General features: G+C 53.8%; 1 protein-coding gene across 1 annotated transcript in view; it reads right to left on the bottom strand.

Annotated features, from left to right (window-relative positions):
* SMARCD3 (SWI/SNF related, matrix associated, actin dependent regulator of chromatin, subfamily d, member 3) overlaps nucleotides 1-15558 on the bottom strand; it is a 148517-nt gene that overhangs the window by 112811 nt on the left and 20148 nt on the right. The window contains exons 3-4 of the mRNA XM_063950708.1: nucleotides 15451-15493; nucleotides 4720-4842 (exon numbers count right to left, since the gene is read on the bottom strand). Coding sequence (XP_063806778.1) covers nucleotides 4720-4842; nucleotides 15451-15493 — 166 coding nt within the window. The remainder of the gene's footprint in view (nucleotides 1-4719; nucleotides 4843-15450; nucleotides 15494-15558) is intronic.

Consider the following 15558-nt stretch of genomic DNA (forward strand, 5'->3'; position numbering starts at 1 on the left):
TCTCATTTACCTCAGCGCTCTGCCCTCTGTCATTTACCTCAGGGCTCTGCCCTCTGTCATTTACCTCAGATAGTTCTCTGCTCTCTGTCATTTACCTCCGCTCTCTGCCCTCTGTCATTTACCTCAGGGCTCTGCCCTCTGTCATTTACCTCAGTGCTCTGCCCTGTCATTTACCTAAGCGCTCTGCCCTCTGTCATTTACCTCAGCTCTCTGTCATTTACCTCAGCTCTCTGCCCTCTGTCATTTACCTCAGCACTCTGTCCTCTGTCATTTACCTCAGCGCTCTGCCCTCCGTCATTTACCTCAGCGCTCTGCCCTCCGTCATTTACCTCAGCGCTCTGCCCTCTGTCATTTACCTCAGCTCTCTGCCCTCTGTCATTTACCTCAGCTCTCTGCCCTCTCTCATTTACCTCTGCTCTCTGCCCTCTGTCATTTACCTCAGCGCTCTGCCCTCTGTCATTTACCTCAGCGCTCTGCCCTCTGTCATTTACCTCAGCGCTCTGCCCTCTGTCATTTACCTCAGCTCTCTGCCCTCTGTCATTTACCTCAGCGCTCTGCCCTCTGTCATTTACCTCAGCGCTCTGCCCTCTGTCATTCACCTCAGCTCTCTGTCATTTACCTCAGCGCTCTGCCCTGTCATTTACCTCAGCGCTCTGCCCTCTGTCATTTACCTCAGCTCTCTGTCATTTACCTCAGCGCTCTGCCCTGTCATTTACCTCAGCGCTCTGCCCTCTGTCATTTACCTCAGCTCTCTGCCCTCTGTCATTTACCTCTGCGCTCTGCCCTCTGTCATTTACCTCAGCTCTCTGCCCTCTGTCATTTACCTCAGCTCTCTGCCCTCTCTCATTTACCTCAGCTCTCTGCCCTCTGTCATTTACCTCAGCGCTCTGCCCTCTGTCATTTACCTCAGCGCTCTGCCCTGTCATTTACCTCAGCTCTCTGCCCTCTGTCATTTACCTCAGCTCTCTGCCCTCTCTCATTTACCTCTGCGCTCTGCCCTCTGTCATTTACCTCAGCTCTCTGCCCTCTCTCATTTACCTCTGCTCTCTGCCCTCTGTCATTTACCTCAGCGCTCTGCCCTGTCATTTACCTCAGCGCTCTGCCCTCTGTTATTTACCTCAGCGCTCTGCCCTCTGTCATTTACCTCAGATAGTTCTCTGCCCTCTGTCATTTACCTCAGCGCTCTGCCCTCTGTCATTTACCTCAGCTCTCTGCCCTCTGTCATTTACCTCAGCGCTCTGCCCTCTGTCATTTACCTCAGCGCTCTGCCCTCTGTCATTTACCTCAGCGCTCTGCCCTCTGTCATTTACCTCAGCGCTCTGCCCTCTGTCATTTACCTCCGCTCTCTGCCCTCTCTCATTTACCTCAGCGCTCTGCCCTCTGTCATTTACCTCAGGGCTCTGCCCTCTGTCATTTACCTCAGATAGTTCTCTGCTCTCTGTCATTTACCTCCGCTCTCTGCCCTCTGTCATTTACCTCAGGGCTCTGCCCTCTGTCATTTACCTCAGTGCTCTGCCTTGTCATTTACCTAAGCGCTCTGCCCTCTGTCATTTACCTCAGCTCTCTGTCATTTACCTCAGCTCTCTGCCCTCTGTCATTTACCTCAGCGCTCTGCCCTCTGTCATTTACGTCAGCACTCTGCCCTCTGTCATTTACCTCAGCACTCTGCCCTCTGTCATTTACCTCAGCGCTCTGCCCTCTGTCATTTACCTCAGCTAGCTCTCAGTGATCTAACAATTCCCTCCAGATTTACCATTGATAGCTCCTTGCCCTATGATTTACCTCAGTCAGCTCTCTGCCCTGTCATTTACTTCAGCCGTCTTTTTACCTCCGCTCTCTGCCCTCTGTCATTTACCTCAGATGGCTCTCTGCCCTGTCATTTACCTCAGATGGCTCTCTGCCCTGTCATTTACCTCAGATGGCTCTCTGCCCTCTATCATTTACCTCAGATGGCTCTCTGCCCTGTCATTTACCTCAGATGGCTCTCTGCCCTGTCATTTACCTCAGATGGCTCTCTGCCCCTGTCATTTACCTCAGCTCTCTTCCCTGTGATTTACTTTAGGTAGCTCTGTGCCCTGTGATCTACCTCAGTTAGCTCTCAGTGGGCGGGATGTACTAAGCGGAAAATACGGTAAACCCCGTTTACCGCATTTTCCTGATGTACTAACCCCCGTACGACAGGTCAGCGCCGCGGCGGGGTTCGCCAGCTTTAGCTGGCGATAGTCCATAGAAGCCTATGGGCTTCTCTCCGCGGCGCTGTGTGAGGGATCCGATCGGATCCCTCCCAGCATGCCCTGCGGCCGCCCCCCGTCAACCCGTGCATGCGCAGACTGACTTCTGGGGCCGAATCCCGGAAGTCAGGCTGCCGCTGTGCATCGCGGAGGACAGCTCTTATTGGAAGAGCTGTCCTCCGCAATGCTGATCGCATATGTTAGTACATCCCGCCCAGTGATTGAACAATTCCCTCCATATTTACCTTCGATAGCTCTCTGCACTGTGATTTACCTCAGATAGCTCTCTGCACTGTGATTTACCTCAGATAGCTCTCTGTCCTGTGATTTACCTCAGATAGCTCTCTGTCCTGTGATTTACCTCAGATAGCTCTCTGTCCTGTGATTTACCTCAGATAGCTCTCTGCACTGTGATTTACCTCAGATAGCTCTCTGTCCTGTGATTTACCTCAGATAGCTCTCTGTCCTGTGATTTACCTCAGATAGCTCTCTGTCCTGTGATTTACCTCAGATAGCTCTCTGTCCTGTGATTTACCTCAGATAGCTCTCTGTCCTGTGATTTACCTCAGATAGCTCTCTGCACTGTGATTTACCTCAGATAGTTCTCTGCACCTGTGATTTACCTCAGATAGCTCTCTGCACCTGTGATTTACCTCAGATAGCTCTCTGTCCTGTGATTTACCTCAGATAGTTCTCTGCCCTGTGATTTACCTCAGATAGGTCTCTGCCCCCTATGATTTACCTTGTATAATTCTATGCCCTCTGTGATTTACCTCAGCTAGCTCTCAGTGATCTAACAATTCCCTCCATATTTACCTTCGATAGCTCTCTGCACCTGTGATTTACCTCAGATAGCTCTCTGCACCTGTGATTTACCTCAGATAGCTCTCTGCCCTGTGATTTACCTCAGATAGCTCTCTGCACCTGTGATTTACCTCAGATAGCTCTCTGCACCTGTGATTTACCTCAGATAGCTCTCTGCCCTGTGAATTACCTCAGATAGCTCTCTGTCCTGTGATTTACCTCAGATAGCTCTCTGCACCTGTGATTTACCTCAGATAGCTCTCTGTCCTGTGATTTACCTCAGATAGCTCTCTGCACCTGTGATTTACCTCAGATAGCTCTCTGTCCTGTGATTTACCTCAGATAGCTCTCTGTCCTGTGATTTACCTCAGATAGCTCTCTGCACCTGTGATTTACCTCAGATAGCTCTCTGTCCTGTGATTTACCTCAGATAGCTCTCTGCCCTGTGATTTACCTCAGATAGCTCTCTGCCCTGTGATTTACCTCAGATAGCTCTCTGCACCTGTGATTTACCTCAGATAGCTCTCTGTCCTGTGATTTACCTCAGATAGCTCTCTGTCCTGTGATTTACCCCGGATAGCTCTCTGTCCTGTGATTTACCTCAGATAGCTCTCTGTCCTGTGATTTACCTCAGATAGCTCTCTGCCCTGTGATTTACCTCAGATAGCTCTCTGCCCTGTGATTTACCTCAGATAGCTCTCTGTCCTGTGATTTACCTCAGATAGCTCTCTGTCCTGTGATTTACCTCAGATAGCTCTCTGTCCTGTGATTTACCTCAGATAGCTCTCTGTCCTGTGATTTACCTCAGATAGCTCTCTGTCCTGTGATTTACCTCAGATAGTTCTCTGCCCTGTGATTTACCTCAGATAGCTCTCTGCCCTGTGATTTACCCCGGCTAGCTCTCTGTCCTGTGATTTACCTCAGATAGCTCTCTGCACCTGTGATTTACCTCAGATAGCTCTCTGTCCTGTGATTTACCTCAGATAGCTCTCTGCACCTGTGATTTACCTCAGATAGCTCTCTGTCCTGTGATTTACCTCAGATAGCTCTCTGTCCTGTGATTTACCTCAGATAGCTCTCTGCACCTGTGATTTACCTCAGATAGCTCTCTGTCCTGTGATTTACCTCAGATAGCTCTCTGCCCTGTGATTTACCTCAGATAGCTCTCTGCCCTGTGATTTACCTCAGATAGCTCTCTGTCCTGTGATTTACCTCAGATAGCTCTCTGTCCTGTGATTTACCCCGGATAGCTCTCTGTCCTGTGATTTACCTCGGATAGCTCTCTGTCCTGTGATTTACCTCAGATAGCTCTCTGCCCTGTGATTTACCTCAGATAGCTCTCTGCCCTGTGATTTACCTCAGATAGCTCTCTGTCCTGTGATTTACCTCAGATAGTTCTCTGCCCTGTGATTTACCTCAGATAGCTCTCTGCCCTGTGATTTACCCCGGCTAGCTCTCAGTGATGTAACAATTACCTCCTATATGATTTACCATCAGCGACCGCAGTTTGTTATCTGTGATCTGTGTCAGATGTAATCTCCGGAGCTCCGTTCTGAGTGACTTTACCATATTATACCCTGATCTACCTTAAGGTGATCCTGTGCCCTCTGTGATCTACCTCTGATAATCCTCTGCACTCTGTGTTCTGCCTCCGAAAATTCTCTACTCTCAGAGGCCCTCTGACCTTTATAGGTCTCTTCAAGGCTTCTTGGATATCAACACGTTTCCTCATTATGGTTTGGTCCAATTTTCTCTCAAATGCCAAGAGGTCCATATAAGCCTGAGACTCGGGAACCAATTCTCGAATCTAGAGGAGAAGAGTCCGACAATGAGGACAAGCGTGAACACGCGTAACAAGTATGGCGGTCTTATCGCCTCGTCCAGACTAATACGTAACGTTACAGAACGATTATTCCTCCACGTCTGGAACATGTGACCGGAACATGCTCATAAACGCACAATTACTAATCAGAGCTACTCAGGTGCGCTACTTTACATGAATAAATTATGTGCAGTATACAAGAAATCATTTGAAAACTGTGAGACCTGTGACGGCATATAATAAGTAGGAGATAGTTGCACACTATATATATTATACAGTACTGTGCAAAAGTTTTAGGCAGGTGTGGAAAAAATGCTGCAAAGTAAGAATGTCTTCAAATATAGAAGTGTTAATAGTTTATTTTTATCAATTAACAAGATCAAAGTGAATGAACAGAAGAGAAATCCAAATTAATATTTGGTGTGACCACCCTCTGCCTTCAAAACACCATCAAATCTTCTAGGTACACTTGCACACAGTGTTTAAAGGAACTGCAGGGAGGTTGTTCCAAACATCTTGGAGAACTAACCACAGATCTTCTGTGGATGTAGCTTGCTCAAATCCTTCTATCCCAGACAGACTCGATGATGTTGCGATCAGGGCTCTGTGGGGCCATATCGTCACTTCCAGGACTCCTTGCTCTTCTTTATGCTGAAGATAGTTCTTAATGACATTGGGGGTAATTGGGATCTGATAGCAGCAGCAAATTTGTTAGCTAATGGGCAACACCATGTGCACTGCAGGGGGGCAGATGTAACATGTGCAGAGAGAGTTAGATTTGGGAGGGTTATAGTGTTTCTGTGCAGGGTAAATACTGGCTGCTTTACTTTTACACTGCAATTTAGATTTTAGTTTGAACACACCCCACCCAAATCTAACTCTCTCTGCACATGTTACATCTGCCCCACCTGCACTGCACATGGGGGGGGGGTGTCATTCCGAGTTGATCGCTCGCTGGCAGTGTTTAGCAGCCGTACAAACGCTATGCTGCCGCCCACTGCGGAGTGTATTGTAGCTTAGCAGAAGTGGGAACGCCTGTGCAGCCGAGCTCTGCAAAAACAGTTTGTGCAGTTTCTGAGTAGGTCTGAACCTTCTCAGCGATTGCGATCACTTCAGCCCATTCGTGTCCGGATTTGACGTCATACACCCGCCCAGCGAACGCCCAGCCACGCCTGCATTTTTGCAAACACTCCCTGAAAACGGTCAGTTGACACCCAGAAACGCCCCCTTCCTGTCAATCTTCTTTTGGCCGTCAGTGCAACTGAAAACTTCGGTAGAACCTGAGCACAACCACAATGGGCTTTGTACTCTTATGTCGCGCGTGCGCATTGCGGGGCATGCGCAGAAATGCCGTTGTGGCCGGAGAGACCCCCAGCCACGAGGCAAATGGCCGCCTCGGCACTGAAGGGGTTAATCCCTAGTGCCCGGCGCCATTTGCTAAAGACAATGGGCGCTTGGCGCCAGATTTAAAAATGTATGTTGGGCGCTGGCGCCGTGATGTATTAATGTATGAAAATGTATTTTAATATGTGCCGTGGTCCCGGACCCCTCCGGAGACCACGGCAGGGAGAACAGCCCCCCGGCGCGCTCAGCAGTGTGTGCGCGCCGGGGGAGAGGAGGCAGCCGCTGACCGCCGGAGTCCGGGAGCTCCGCTCCCGGCAGCGGTCAGTGTAGCCCCGGGCGCACTGGAGTGTGCGCGCCGGGGAGAAGGGTGAGCGCTGCGGCTGGGAGCTCGGCTCCCGCTGCAGTGCTCTCTGTGAGAGCCGCCGCTGGGGGCCGGGAGCTCTGCTCCCAGCGCCTCAGCACAGCACGGGTGGCCAGCCGCAGCAGCCGGGACGGACGTCCCGGGCTGCTAGTCGGCGAGGGGGGTGCGCTGCAGCCCGGCTCCCCGCCGGACGCTGCAGCGAGGCTAACAGACAGGCGCCGCTTATGGGGGACCGGGCTAGCCGGCTCCCTAGCGGCGTGGGCACATTAGGCGGCCAAGCAAGATGATGAGCGCTGGGGTCCGGGAGCTACGCTCCCGGCGCCCCAGCACCACAACAAGCCAGGGTCACGGCGGCCGGGACAAGTGTCCCGGTCCGCCGGACTTCGGTACAGGGGGGTGCGCCGCTGCGTGCGGCGAGGCCACTGATTAGTGCCACCCTGGGGGGACAGGGAGAGCCAGCTCCCTGGAACCCCAGAGGCAGAAAAGCAGGCTGGAGGATGGGGGAAGCCAGCCCCATACCTCCAGCACACAGAGAGCCCTCGCAGCCAGGCTGCAGGGCTAGGGAAGGCACTGCAGTGCCTGAGTATGTAGAGTCTGTGCAGGGCACAGGCTCAGTGTATATTTAAAAGGGGAAATGTACAGTGTGATTTTAAAATGTAATGTATTTAAAGATAAAATGCACTTACTTGATTGTGTGTCCCAGGAGGGGGGAATCCATAGCTGTGCAGGCTGATGGATTCTCCCAGACCTTTTCCCTAAAAACGGAATGCTTTCCCATCCAGCCTCACAGTTCCAATGGGGACAGGGAGAAAGAGAAGCAGCTTAGCTATAAGACAAGCTGAGTGGTTTCTTGGAGCTCCATGGAGATCAGCCGTAGTGGACCAGAGACCTGGACCGGGGAGCCAGGCTGCCCAGCTCTGGAGCCCAAATCCAGGCTGCAGGCAGTGAGAAGGGGTCCCGGGCAGGTTTCTGGAAGTCAGTTTAGGAGGGAAAACCTCCCCCCAGCCAGACTGAACGGCACCGTGGGAGTAGCCTGCTCTCCCAGATGGGAGAGACAAAGGAGACCGGCCACTCCCCACTGTCCATTGGGGACAATGTTAGGTGTGCATGAGTCCAGAGCATGCACAGCTCATGGGTAAACATTGATTGGTTGTACACCACAGGGCGGGCTTACCCCCTGTGGTAGAGGGTCTTGGAGAGGGATAAAAGGAGGGCAGTTGGCCCATAGGAGTGTGTATTGTAACATCTTCTTCTGCTGAAACATCTTAATTGTATGCTGTTGCCCCTAGCAATAGGGAGGAGCCTTTTTAAAGGTTATTTGAGCAATAAACACCTTTGCCTCAAGAAGACTGCTTCATCTTGTGACCAACAGGGTTAGGCCAAACCTAGCCCCGTCCTCCGGCTGTCCAGGGAAGCACCTGACGTCTCCAAGCTCCGCCTTCCGCCAGCTACCGGTAGAGGCCTAGCAAGTGGCTAGTGGGGATTCGTCGACACCACACAGGTGTGGTAAAGCAGTGCGTCGGCACATACAGAGCAGAACCGTGGTTCCAAACGCCACGGCAGGTTAGGAGTTTGGTGGTGGCAGCGAGAACCCGCCCACAGCGCAGTGGGTGGAGTCAGTAACAGGCGGTTACTGACGGTAAGCGGGAATCCCCTATGTGGTCAGGCCTCGTGCGGCTTGACCTTCCATTCTGTGCGCAGTCAACGGGACGCGGAAGCTGCGAGTGCTTCCGTACGGTATCGTCCTGTCACAGAAATTGGAGGCATAGTGGTGGGATAATCCCAGGCGGCTTTTCATCACCCGATTGGAGAAGCCGAGTTACTCAGGAGAGGAGTAACTGCAGCGCAGGAGAACGCACAAGATGGCGGAATTCAGCGGAATGTCCAAGGAGGATCTGGAGATCGTATGCCAGGGGAAGGGTGTGGAAATCCCTTTCAACGCGTCCAGGAGCGTCATGCAGGCGGCGCTCAGAAGCGTGGAGGAGTCTCATCGGGCGGAGGTGGAAAGCACTGACGGCGTCAGCAACGCAGAGGACGGCCCAGCAGTGGACCTTCATGAGGAACCGGTGAGAACCACAAGCCCCTCCCTCTCTCACAACAGCCATGTCTCCCAACAATCCCTAGCAGGGCCAGGATCCCAACGTCCCAGGGGGGGCGGCCCGGATACCCTAGCAGATCGGCTAGCGGAATTGGGGGAAAGGGCAACAGAGCAAGAACGCTTGATCATCATCCAGATGTGGCGTGATGAGCGGGCACCACAGGCCGTGGTACCCCGGGAGCCGTTGTCAGCTGTTGTACACAGATCAGGACGAGTTCAGTTTGCCAAGTTTGCAGACAGTGCTGGGGACATTGATGGACATTTACAAGTTTTTGAAAGGACCTGTAAACTACACGATCTACCCAAGTCGGAGTGGGTGAGACACCTTGTGCCCACTCTGCATGGAGAGGCCTTGGAGGCCTATCGAGGAGTGGCGACGGAGGACTGTGGGAACTACGACGAAGTCGAGAAGGCCCTCCTCCAGCGATTCTTCATCACTCCCGAGTCTTACAGGAAGAAATTCAGAGACTTGCCTAAGAATCCTAGCAGCACCCATGAGCAGTTCGCCACCCAGCTGCGGCAGTACGTGGTGAAGTGGGTGAAGGATTCGGAAGCCACTACATGGGACACACTGATCGACCTGATCTGCAGGGAGCAGTTCTACCGCAGGTGCGCCCAAGAAGTGAAGGAGTGGGTGCTAGATCGGGAGCCACCCAGCTTAAAAATGGCTGCCCGATTAGCCGACAAATATGTGGCAATTCGGCCACGGGGGCAGAAGCGCCCCGCCAGCAGCCAGCTCCAACAGACTGTACCACCAAAGGGACCACCCTCTTCAGCTCATCACCCCCAAAGACAAGCATCTTCCAACCCGGGTGCTCTTGGCCAGCAACTGCACCGCAGCGTCCCTGCAACTGATCAGAGATCATCGGTGCCACGACTGGAGAAGAAGTGCTACGGCTGTGGGAAAATCGGACATCTGAGGATGAACTGTCCTGCATCCCAAGCACCCCAGACTCGTGCCCCAAATCCGAGTGCTGGAGCCCGGATCGCTTGTTTGACGAGAGGAGATGAGCCTACAGAGACTGTTCCCCCTCCAGTCAGTCCGATGGAGTGTGGCGAGAGACAGGTGCACTCTGCGGAGAGAGTCACCTGCATGGCCAAACAGCCCCTACACAACATGTGGAGGCACCTGCAGCCAGTCCACGTGGGACCCCTGCAGGGAGAAGGCCTAAGAGACTCTGGGGCCTCAATCACTGTGGTGAGCCCCCACCTTATAGATCCTGCTGCAGTATTGCAGGGTCGCACTGCCACGGTCACCCTGGCAGAAGGAACAGAAAAAGCGGTTCCCATGGCAAGAGTCTACCTGGACTGGGGAGCTGGACCAGAGTTGCGAGAAGTTGCCGTCATGGATGGTCTCCCAACTGATGTGGTCCTAGGAAATGATCTGGGTGGTGGGATCGTCACTATGTTTGTTGGCGCCATTCCCCGGAGTCAAGTTCCAAAACCACCGTTGGCATCAGCTACTCCAGCACAGCCCAGCCCAGAGGAAAAGACTACAGCTGCTAGACAACTGCCAGCACAGCCAACCACAGCATCAACCAGCCCAGAGGAAAAGATCACAGCGGCTAGATCAGTACATCGACCCCGCATGCCTTTTGCCTCTGGTATGCCTACGTCCCCTAGCAACGCAGAGGATGTCGGTTCCAGCTTGTTTGATCCTGTGGGGGTGCCCAATGATGCTCCTGACCCAAGTGGTTTGCCAACTCCGGCGGTGAGTATGAGAAACCACACTGATTTTTCCATGACTGACCCCTACCAGACTGACCCTAGTAGTCCCCACCTAGATCCCCCTGTAGAGTGTCCCAATTTAGGAGAGATTGAGGGCCACAGGCAGGAGTTTAGGGTGGCTCAACTCTCTGACCCGTCCCCGAAAGGCATGAGGCGCCACTCTGGCAGCGGCCTTGACAGGGTTGGGGCAGGAAGTTTGACCTGGCGGGAAGGGTTAAGGTACAGGGTAGACAGGAAAGTGGGAGGGGATAGACCAGATAGGGAATGTGTCCAACTGGTCCCCTCAGGGAAAGTTCCTGCGCAACCGGTGTCGGTTGCCAGTGAAACCCCTTTGGACAGCAACCCGGGGCAGACCGTACCCTGAAGTGCCTGACACAGAGCTTACCCTGGTCTGGAATGTCGGATGACGCCCAGACCAACTGTAAGGCTGGTGCCATGCGTTGGCAGCCGGGGCACTCCAGCGGTTGTGTTGTCTCTGGGCCTCTGCCCATAGGAGAACCCTCGCAGCAAGTTGCTGTGGACATAGCAGGTCCCTTGCCTGTGCACAGTGGATCGGGGAAGACACGCAGCCTCCCTGTAGTGGATGCCACACAGGATCCAGAGGCTGGTGGTCTGGCCGCCATCACTGTGGCACAGGTAGCGGACGAGGAGGGAAGAGTAGGCCTAGGTGACAGGGTAGGTTTCCCGAGTCATAGGTCGACAGAAGAGGATTGGAGGGCAGGTCTGACAGTTAGGGCAGACAGTTGCCAGATAGGTATGACGGAGGTGCAGTGCCCGGGGCACCATGTGGGAGGAGACAGGGGTAGGCCCAACCCAGAGGGGGTGGAGGCAACCAGAGGCTGTCCCCGACCCACATCACCCAGACCGGTACTGACCTTAGAACCTGTAAGGCCCTACGGACATGTTGTCATTGACTTTAGTCCTGTAGCGAACCCCTTGACAGAGATGGCTAGGAAGGGCATTCCCAAGTCAGTGGACTTTGCACCCGCTTGCGAGTTGGCATTCCAGTCATTGAAGAAGGCTCGGGTACCCGCTCCAGTGCTGATGGCGCACATTCTTGACCAGGACTGTGTGTTACGAACTATTGCGCCACTGCACGGACTGGGAGCAGTACCGAGCCAGAAAGAGCCATATGGGCAGGAGCACCCTGTGGCCTGGTTGAGCAGTATACTGCTATTGTGGGAGGTGGGGTATGCCACAGTTGGGACACCGTGGGTGGCACTTGTTTGTAACCGGCCCCCCACCGTGGTGACTTACCACCTACCTGTTAGGTGGCTGCAACCGACCTTGGGGGAATTGGACAGACTTTTGTGGTGGAGCCTTGAACTTGGACTTCAGGTGGACTATTTGAACATTGTGCACCCACGAAGAGAGGCCCACTACACTATGGATGAACTGTCTAGGCCAGAGCCTACACCCCCCAGGTAGCGTCCCCTTCACCCCAACAGACTGCGGGACCAGGACCCAAATCGTTGGGACATGGGTCCCTGGTTGACCCGCTTGAATGGGGGGGGAGGAGTGTGGCCGGAGAGACCCCCAGCCACGAGGCAAATGGCCGCCTCGGCACTGAAGGGGTTAATCCCTAGTGCCCGGCGCCATTTGCTAAAGACAATGGGCGCTTGGCGCCAGATTTAAAAATGTATGTTGGGCGCTAGGCGCCGTGATGTATTAATGTATGAAAATGTATTTTAATATGTGCCGTGGTCCCGGACCCCTCCGGAGACCACGGCAGGGAGAACAGCCCCCCGGCGCGCTCAGCAGTGTGTGCGCGCCGGGGGAGAGGAGGCAGCCGCTGACCGCCGGAGTCCGGGAGCTCCGCTCCCGGCAGCGGTCAGTGTAGCCCCGGGCGCACTGGAGTGTGCGCGCCGGGGAGAAGGGTGAGCGCTGCGGCTGGGAGCTCGGCTCCCGCTGCAGTGCTCTCTGTGAGAGCCGCCGCTGGGGGCCGGGAGCTCTGCTCCCAGCGCCTCAGCACAGCACGGGTGGCCAGCCGCAGCAGCCGGGACGGACGTCCCGGGCTGCTAGTCGGCGAGGGGGGTGCGCTGCAGCCCGGCTCCCCGCCGGACGCTGCAGCGAGGCTAACAGACAGGCGCCGCTCATGGGGGACCGGGCTAGCCGGCTCCCTAGCGGCGTGGGCACATTAGGCGGCCAAGCAAGATGATGAGCGCTGGGGTCCGGGAGCTACGCTCCCGGCGCCCCAGCACCACAACAAGCCAGGGTCACGGCGGCCGGGACAAGTGTCCCGGTCCGCCGGACTTCGGTACAGGGGGGTGCGCCGCTGCGTGCGGCGAGGCCACTGATTAGTGCCACCCTGGGGGGACAGGGAGAGCCAGCTCCCTGGAACCCCAGAGGCAGAAAAGCAGGCTGGAGGATGGGGGAAGCCAGCCCCATACCTCCAGCACACAGAGAGCCCTCGCAGCCAGGCTGCAGGGCTAGGGAAGGCACTGCAGTGCCTGAGTATGTAGAGTCTGTGCAGGGCACAGGCTCAGTGTATATTTAAAAGGGGAAATGTACAGTGTGATTTTAAAATGTAATGTATTTAAAGATAAAATGCACTTACTTGATTGTGTGTCCCAGGAGGGGGGAATCCATAGCTGTGCAGGCTGATGAATTCTCCCAGACCTTTTCCCTAAAAACGGAATGCTTTCCCATCCAGCCTCACAGTTCCAATGGGGACAGGGAGAAAGAGAAGCAGCTTAGCTATAAGACAAGCTGAGTGGTTTCTTGGAGCTCCATGGAGATCAGCCGTAGTGGACCAGAGACCTGGACCGGGGAGCCAGGCTGCCCAGCTCTGGAGCCCAAATCCAGGCTGCAGGCAGTGAGAAGGGGTCCCGGGCAGGTTTCTGGAAGTCAGTTTAGGAGGGAAAACCTCCCCCCAGCCAGACTGAACGGCACCGTGGGAGTAGCCTGCTCTCCCAGATGGGAGAGACAAAGGAGACCGGCCACTCCCCACTGTCCATTGGGGACAATGTTAGGTGTGCATGAGTCCAGAGCATGCACAGCTCATGGGTAAACATTGATTGGTTGTACACCACAGGGCGGGCTTACCCCCTGTGGTAGAGGGTCTTGGAGAGGGATAAAAGGAGGGCAGTTGGCCCATAGGAGTGTGTATTGTAACATCTTCTTCTGCTGAAACATCTTAATTGTATGCTGTTGCCCCTAGCAATAGGGAGGAGCCTTTTTAAAGGTTATTTGAGCAATAAACACCTTTGCCTCAAGAAGACTGCTTCATCTTGTGACCAACAGGGTTAGGCCAAACCTAGCCCCGTCCTCCGGCTGTCCAGGGAAGCACCTGACGTCTCCAAGCTCCGCCTTCCGCCAGCTACCGGTAGAGGCCTAGCAAGTGGCTAGTGGGGATTCGTCGACACCACACAGGTGTGGTAAAGCAGTGCGTCGGCACATACAGAGCAGAACCGTGGTTCCAAACGCCACGGCAGGTTAGGAGTTTGGTGGTGGCAGCGAGAACCCGCCCACAGCGCAGTGGGTGGAGTCAGTAACAGGCGGTTACTGACGGTAAGCGGGAATCCCCTATGTGGTCAGGCCTCGTGCGGCTTGACCTTCCATTCTGTGCGCAGTCAACGGGACGCGGAAGCTGCGAGTGCTTCCGTACGGTATCGTCCTGTCACAGCCGTTTTTTAGCCTGATCGCTGCGCTGCGAACAACGGCAGCTAGCGATCAACTCGGAATGACCCCCATGGTTTTACCCATTAGCTAACAAATTTGCTGCTGCGATCAGGTCTGAATTAGGCCCATTGGTTGTATGATTGAGGTTATTATCCTGGTGGTCACACCAAATATTGATTTGATTTCTCTTCTGCTTATTCACTTTGCATCTTGTTAATTGCTAAAAAGAAAGTATTTTTGAAAAACTCTTACGTTGCAGCATATTTTCCACACCTGTCTAATACTTTTGCACAGCACTCAGTCCACTCCTCCACTGTTTATTCAGCAAGGCAGCCGCTAAAACAGGAGCGAGAGATGTTCCCGCAGTTACTTGCTGTCTGCGCTCCGTGGACGCTGCGTTTGGAATAGGAAGAGGGCGCATATAGCCAGACATGCTATACTAGGGTGAGTCCTAAGGACAGGGCCGGAGATATTGTACACTATATTCCCTTCCTCTGTGTTATCAGTATATATTATTCTCCTCCTTTATATACTGCGCTTTGGTCAGACTCGGTGTTGTGTGGCGGTGACTGCGTAGGAGTTACTTATTATAATTGTTTTCTTCTATGTTCTTGGTGTACCCCTGAAAAAAAGTATGTGGGTACATAACCCCTAACCATAGACACATGCAGATGACCTCCACTCCAGGTGGGTTCTCCCATTTACTCAGGACGTCTACCGAGAAGGAAGAGAAGATGGCTGACCGCCTCTCTGGTTGCAGCCAAGCTTCACCCAAATATGTTGGCATCTGTGACCCGGAAGTGTGATTATTCTTTGTAACTAGGAGACACCTGAAACTCAAGATCCACTGGATCCTGTAAACTAGGGGTATGTTGAACCTGTAAGATCAGCTCTTCGTTACCCTGTCTGCAGGTAGGGTCATCCTTCCATCCCGTGAGGTCCTCATTGTCAGAATCCTCAGGGATCTCATCTTCCTCTACTATGGATGGTTCCTAATCAAAGTGCCCTAGGGAGTGGACCTCTCCAGCAAGAAAGACATCCTTGCACCACAGGCAACAGAACCACGGAGGCTCCGGAGTCCTGGCAGAGAGCTAGTAGGAGGCAGACTACCTTACACCTGCAACCGTTCCCTCTACCCCCAATCTCAGCAGAGTCTCTCAAAGTGGGCCTGAAGGAAATCTAGGACTAGGGTCACACAGATTGTCAGAAGCACTATATCCACCCAGACTACCCCTAGTTGGAGGGAATGGGGTTATATAGATTACCTCTTTGTGACGAAGACATGGTGGGCGGCTACTAGGGCACTACTTACGCCTCTAGGGGGCAAGAACGTGGTGTGGGAGGGAAGAGGAGGGACTAGGGTCACACAGATTACCTCTAGGTGGTGATAAAAGGTGGCGGGGCGGGGGGGGGGGGGGGGGGGTGAGGGGAAATGACTCACCCGCTGTGGAAGGATCTTGTCCGCCATCTTCCTTCTCTTTGCGCTACAAATTGGGAAAGAAAAGGTGGATGGATCAATAAGCTCTTACGCCTCCTTTCCGTATTTAGA

The sequence above is a fragment of the Pseudophryne corroboree genome, unplaced genomic scaffold (genome assembly GCF_028390025.1).
Source record: "Pseudophryne corroboree isolate aPseCor3 unplaced genomic scaffold, aPseCor3.hap2 scaffold_1185, whole genome shotgun sequence".
Taxonomy (NCBI): Eukaryota; Metazoa; Chordata; class Amphibia; order Anura; family Myobatrachidae; genus Pseudophryne; species Pseudophryne corroboree.